The sequence below is a fragment of the Triticum aestivum genome, chromosome 5A, assembly GCF_018294505.1.
Source record: "Triticum aestivum cultivar Chinese Spring chromosome 5A, IWGSC CS RefSeq v2.1, whole genome shotgun sequence".
NCBI classification, from domain to species: domain Eukaryota; kingdom Viridiplantae; phylum Streptophyta; class Magnoliopsida; order Poales; family Poaceae; genus Triticum; species Triticum aestivum.
In genome coordinates, this window is record NC_057806.1 from 103100484 (window position 1) to 103107229 (window position 6746).

The following is a 6746-nucleotide window of genomic DNA, read 5'->3' on the forward strand; positions in this document are numbered from 1 at the left end:
TTCTTTTATCGAGAGTTCGTATGTGTTGTCGACAGAAGGTTCGATGGCTCATTCGATCATCCACAACGATACCACCTTAGCGGAGACTTTCCTCCTAGGCCAAATTTTCATATTCGGTGGCTTCGCACTGCGTGCCAACTCGACTGGCCACCTTGAACAGATCGACAACTATGCCCCTGGTCATCAGATCAGTTGTGGAAATCTGAACTATGTCGTTGATATCCAAGGAGACTTGATCTTCAAAGGGTTCGCGGCACCTACCGCCGCTCTGGCCTTAGATCCAAAGCAGACTACCAGGTCCAAAGACAGGAGTTTAGAGCCCGCCGGACTCCCTACAATTATGGAACTTGCTACCGGAGATCTGGAGGGACTGCGTCATCGGCACACCCAAAGACGAACCGGGCTCCCCTTGTCGCTAAAGTGCCGGACTCCCCCTCGGACTCCAGATCCGAATTCTCGAGGTCTGTATCATGAGAGCGCGGCCAGGAGGCTTTCACCCCAGCCGCCCACGTGGACTCTTGCTTCCCTATCCAAACCTCGCTCCTAAACGAGGCTCTGGACTTAATGCGATCCCTCGCCATTACAGAGGAATCGCTTCTGAATTATGCCCAGCCCAGACTAGGGGCTGAGAGCGGGGAATTTTACATCCCACCCACCACCCACTTCATAGCCACTGCCGAAGACTTAACCGACATGTTGGACTAAACCTCCGAAGACATCGGCGGCATGGACGATGATGCCAAAGACGAACAAGGCCAAGACCCTCCGTTTACCGGACATTGGACGGACACCTCCACATACGACGTGTACATGGTAGACACACCCAAAGAGGATGACGATGACGGCAAGAAGGATCCGGTTGAGGACAAGCCTATTGAAGCACCTCCAAAGCATCGGCGTCAGTGGCGCCGCTCAAAATCGCGTCGCGAAAAAGATAGCAATACCGGCACCAGAGACAATAACACTCCAGGGAATGCCGAAGACCCCGAAGTCCCCGTCGAGCCATCATCCGAACATGATTATTGGGAGGATGGGCAAGTTAACCCCAATGATCCAATCGAGAACGAGGACTCGGAGGATAGGAACTACCCACCGATCTCCAAAGAGGATGTGAGCCTCGGTGACGAAGATTTTATCGTGCCGGAGGAACCTCTCGAAGAAGAGCTCTTTAAGCGCCGGCTAATCGCCACTACGAGTAGCCTAAAAAAGAAGCAACAGCAACTCCAAGCCGAACAGGATATGCTCAATGACAGATGGACTAAAGTCCTGGCAGCCAAGGAATATGGCCTCGAACGCCCAACCAAGAGCTCCTCGAAGCGCAAGCTGCTACCACAATTTGACGACGAGGCCCTTGAGCCAATGCCGCTAATGTATAAACCCGCTGACGAACCTGACCGACCACCACCTGGACGGGACAAATCGGCTACATACACCGAACACCATCCCGCGCGACCCCGTCGTCGAGGCAGGGAGGCAGCGGCCCCGGGCTATACCTATGACCTACGTAAGGACCTAGACAATAGAGCCGATTAGACAAGATCAATCTATGGGTCAAGGGGGCGTGCTCCAGCGTGAGAGGGCGGCCATCAGGCCTAGCGCGACAGGCACAACCCCTCCCGGGCCGAAAACTGCATTCGGACTTCATCCGAACTGCATCGTGACATCGCCCGATATAGAGGCACCGCACCCCCCTTATGCTTCACTGATGAGGTGATGGAGCACTAGTTCCCTAAAGGGTTTAAACCCGTGAACATTGAATCAGATGATGGTACTACAGATCCCACAGTATGAATCAAAGATTTTCTTCTCCATATTCACATGGCCAGCGGTGATGATCACAACACCACAACACTTGATTGGGGGCAATTAACTGCCGGGAGAAATATCTATATAAGGGCAAACCAACTGCCGGGGATCTCTTAACTGCCGGCACAAGTACCTGCAGACAGAATAACTGCCGGTAGAAGTTGAGCAATAATGGCATATAAACTGCCGGCGTTGATATCCACCATTTAGGTCACTCCATCTGCCGGCAGAACTAAACCTTGGCCTATTATCTGCCGGGAGGCGTTAATGGCGCGAGAACGAAATAATTGGGCCCAAAGGCGCGCCAGCGCGGAGAGCGCACGAGAGCCAAAATACTTCGCTCCAGAGACTTAGCGGCCGCCCCAGATCTAGCCCAAATCACCATCTGCTCCAACCCTAGCCGCCGCCAACACGAGACGACGCCGAGCACCCACCACTGCCCGACCCCAGCCGCCCCTGACCACCCATCGCAGCAGCTGTCCTCTCGGACCACCGCCGCCGCCGAGCACCCTCCTCCGTCGCCGTCAAGTACCCTCCTACACAGATCTCGTCCGCGCTCCACCCATCCCCAGCGCCGCCCATCCCCAGCGCCGCCCAGATGTCGCCTCTCCTTCCATGCTTTCTCCCCGGGCAGCACTGTCTCTCCTAGGGTTTGCGCCACCGACCATCCTAGTCGCCCCCCTCCCGTGCGTGCTCACCTCGACGTCATGCTCTCCAGCCTATCGTCCTTCGTCCGTGCTCCTCCGACCTCCCCCTTTTGTACTTCGAGCGTGAGGTATGGTCCTGGTGCTTCCCGTTCTCTTGTATTCTTTACTGTTCTTTCAATTTTTCCAATGATTTGTAACACACATGAGCACATCTGCCAAATCTTCTTCCTCTGCTTTGAGGAAAATAGCAGAGCACTCTGATGGAAGAACGTATCTGGGACAGTCAGCCTCAGCCAGTGAAGACTATAGCTCTAGGAATAGTTGCCGCATTGTTTTACTGGTAAATACTTGTGACAAAGTGCTATTTTCAGCTGTAAACATTCAGCCTACACTATGTACTGCATGTTTTACTAATAATTGCTGCCTGGTATCTTGTCTGACCTGAAACATATGGTCACTTTAGTAATAGCAACATCAAAGTAGAAATTGGGTTGGGCAAGGAATTCATGATTCTGGCCCAACTTTTGTTAGATGTGTAAATTGAAAAATGTTTGTCAACTATGATTATTTTGTTTCAAATAATAACACGTAAAAACCTTGTTTTGTTTGCATGTTATGGTTTAGGAGGTTGAACAGAATATTAAGACGCATAATAAGTACCTGTCTTATTTGCTCATGAAAATGTTTGATCTTAACATAGGAGCATGATCTGACCCCATGCGTATGTTAGCAGTCTGGTTTTCATGCCTTTTGTGAATGCAAAGTGGCACTTGATGCATAGCTAGTGTCAAAAGACCTTCATAATTTGGACTGCTAATTCTCGTGGATTATCTATCTGTTTGTTTGAAACTGCTGTGCATTGCCAACATATTTCTTCCAGCAATTTTGCAGTTGGATTCCTTTCTTTCCAAGTTTAATTGTGTCATTCTTGTAATTTCTTTACCGTGCTATGCAAAATGAACCATCTTTTGGTGGTGCTTGAGTCATGGGCATAGATGCATCTAACCAAATAATGCTTGCTTCTGGGAAGGCACCTAGTGTAGGTGGAGAACATGTTCTAAGAAAGGTATAGTACATTTAAATCTCGTTCTTTGCCAAATCTTCTGATACTGAAGTTGTCAAGGATATATGCATCTGGTCCATACATAACACTGTCACTGATAACAGCGGCTCCAAAAAGATTTTTCCGCTTCTACTATGGGACCTTGCATGTGGGATGATGAGGGCAATCAAAGCAGGTATGTGACACAGGGATAGTTGAAAAGCGGCAACACCTGATTTGATTCTGATAGTGTTTTCTGTTGATCAACCCAGTCTACTGGGAGTCGTTTGCTAGGCTTTCTCCAATCAAAAAGGCTGAGGAGGAGAAGTAGCTAAATAGAATTAGACTTTATCTTGTGAAAAGGCTGAGGAGGAGAAGCAGCTAAGCAATAGTTCGCTTTCCCTAGTTGAAAAGGTTGAGCTGAACTAGACTTTTCAAGCTTTAGTGCATTGAGCTGGCAGCAGCAAGCTTCTAGGTAGCTATCTCACATTCACGTACAACTGCAATAGGCAGTTTGTAATCCCCTATTAAAGGAGCCGTGCTCCTCCATTGTAAATCAGGGCCATTTCATTTCTATCCAGCCAAGCCTCAAGTGTAGTACTACTAAATATACGTGTATGTGTTTTGCTAGAATGCTTAAGCATAAATAGTTAGTACTTCCTCCGTCCGGAAATACTTGTCATCAAAATGGATAAAAGGGGATGTATCTAGACATATTTTAGTTCTAGATACATCTCTTTTTATCCATTTTGATGACAAGTATTTTCGGACGGAGGGAGTAGCACACAACTGCTACTGTGTGAGTTCCTCTGTTCTTGTGTGTTGCCGCAGCAAGTGTGCAGCTGGCTGCTATTTAGTCCTCTGCTAGATTGTACAAGACAGAGAGCTAGTTACTCGCCAGTAGTTTTGGTCTAACATTTTCTTTAGTTGGCATCCTTCAAGGACCATCCTTATTAGTTACTTACAGCAATTTTGTTGATTATGGATTATGGATCATCATCAGACGGCCATGCACATGCATAGAACCCACATTTTTTTCTAGCTAGCTAGTTTCTACTCCCTTTGTCCCATAATGTAAGATGTTTTTTGATACTACACTAGTGTTAAAAAGATGTCTTACATTATGGGACGGAGGGAGTAGTTGTTACTGTTTGCAGGCGTAAGAAATGAGAACGGCACTGAATAGCCATGCTCAAGGCTTTTTACGTTACCAAAGAGGACGCCCCTCTACGGGGAATCTCCAGCGGCGACAGTTATACACTGACTGGATTGTTGTTATACACTGCCTGAATAGCCTTGTTTTTATGTTGCTACACACTGCCTGAACTGTTAAAGGCCTTGATTGACTTTCATTGATTGCTATAATAATGAAAAACTGTCCAGAAGCAGGACTAGTCTGTTTCTTTGATTATAATAATCAACAATTGGTAAGTTTGTCTAGCTTAATTGTTTCTGAAATTTGCACAACACGTCAGGTAGATATATGGTGGAAAGGTGAAGGGCACATGTACACATATTTTGTTGTATCAGTGGCTGGCTGTTCAAGCTCATGTGATTTAGTTTAAAATACTGCTGTAAATATTGCATCTGTGATACGTCTCGTGATTTTGCAAATACTGTATAATATTATGGTTTTCACAAACTCTGGTATTTTGTAGCTAGAGGTTTAGAAACTGTAGTTTTCGAATACTACAATTTTACATATACTACTATGCACCCAAACAGAGCCTTTTAAAAACTGAGCAGGACTATTGATGTCTGGATAGAAGTCCTTGCTGAAAAATGCTTGGCCTGGAGCCTCCTTGCAAAGTGCCTGGACTATGTTTAGTTGATGTCCTGAAGAAATGTCTATTGACTTCTGCTATTTGCATTAGAACACTTGTCCTTATGTGATATAAAGATTGCATTTTTATTGTGCTGTCTTGTGCTTCCATCACTAGTTGCATGTTTATGATACAGCAGGTTTATCGTTCTATGAGAGCTCCATTTTGAGTTTCCGGTCTGTTGCAGGTTTTCAAAGACACACAAGTTGATGGAGGTTTGCAAGATCTACATACAAGCGGTTGACGGTTTGGAAGTTCTACAGCGGCTGAAGGTTTGGAGGACATACAATTAAGTTGGTGTAGTGATAATGTAGTGCACCTAGTTTGTTGAACCTGGAGACATTGGCAAGTTCTGCTTATTTTGGTGGTTGTTTTGGTACACAAGCCATTGGATGCTCATTTTGGTTGTGTGGCACATCTAGAAACATACGTACTTTTTTGTGCCAGCACAAGTCCTTATGTATGGTTGTTTCCTATATGTATGTATCCAGAAACATATGTATCTGGCATGTTATGTTTATATTGAAGGAAGTTTAAGGTTTTTAATGAGGCCTATGTGTAACTTCGATTGAAGTGTATGTCTAAGTTGTGAGATCTACCTGATTGCCAAAATGGATTCTTAATTAGGTATATGCTGCATACATAAAACAGTTTTTGCTAGTTAATCACAATGACCTGGCATTCTATCTGCCAGGTCAACATGCTTGTACTGGCAGTAACATTGTCGGTAACTGTATTTCCTTTGGCACAACCAGTCTGCCGGGAGAAAGCAAACTGCCGGCAGATATATAGGCTAGGGCAGATAAACTACCGGGAATAATTTAACTGCCGGGAGAACAAATCCCCGGCAGCCGTTCTCGTGGCAGTTCTATCTGCTGGGAGAACTACTATCCTGGCAGTTTCTCTGCCCTCTTAAGAGCTTTCTCCCGGCAGATTGCATGCCATTACATTGGTGTTGTGGTGTAGTGGATCCCCATGCCATCAAATACCTCCCGCTAAAATTAAAGGGAACAACACGACACTGGTTCAATAGCCTCCCATAAAATTCTATTGGCAGCTGGGAAGACTTGGAGGATGCCTTTAGATACAACTTCCAAGGAACCTATCTTCGGCTTCCAGACGCCGATGACCTTAGTCACATAGTCCACCAACCCGGAAAATCAGCCCGGAAGCTATGGACTAGGTTCTTAATTTAAAAGAACCAAATTGTGGACTGTTCGGACGCCGAAGCCCTCACAGCCATTAAACACAGCGTCTGAGACGAGTGGCTCGCCCGACACCTCGGCTAAGAAAAACTGAAGTCCATGGCAGCCCTTACTGTATTTATGACCCTCTTTTGCGCGGGAGAAGATAACTGGCTAGCTCACAGAAGCAATAGCACCAGCGACCCTGGGACCTCCAAAGCCAGGGATGGCAACGGCATGCCAC

At 46.5% G+C, this 6746-nt stretch overlaps 1 protein-coding gene across 4 annotated transcripts; it reads left to right on the top strand.

Annotated features, from left to right (window-relative positions):
- Positions 1–2063: 2063 nt before the first annotated feature.
- Positions 2064–5864, top strand: LOC123102492 (uncharacterized). Of its 4 annotated transcripts, none has more exons than XR_006448970.1 (5): positions 2064–2581; positions 2702–2793; positions 3484–3519; positions 3621–3691; positions 5506–5864. XR_006448970.1 is itself a non-coding variant. In XM_044523875.1 (4 exons), exons 1-4 carry the CDS (start codon positions 2656–2658, stop codon positions 5609–5611), a joined length of 351 nt encoding a protein of 116 aa, XP_044379810.1. In that variant the 5' UTR covers positions 2068–2655; the 3' UTR covers positions 5612–5864. The 4 variants fall into 4 exon arrangements, 2 of the variants coding, with proteins under 2 accessions (XP_044379810.1, XP_044379811.1); XR_006448969.1 differs by having other exon boundaries at positions 2067–2581; positions 2705–2793; XM_044523875.1 differs by having other exon boundaries at positions 2068–2793.
- Positions 5865–6746: the final 882 nt, after the last annotated feature.

Coding starts and splice junctions, on each gene's coding strand:
- LOC123102492 (XM_044523875.1), top strand. CDS start 2,656: ATGAGCACATCTGCCAAATCTTCTTCCTCTGCTTTGAGGAAAATAGCA. Junction 2,794..3,483: donor GTTGCCGCATTGTTTTACTG/GTAAATACTTGT, acceptor GCTTCTGGGAAG/GCACCTAGTGTAGGTGGAGA. Junction 3,520..3,620: donor GAGAACATGTTCTAAGAAAG/GTATAGTACATT, acceptor CACTGATAACAG/CGGCTCCAAAAAGATTTTTC.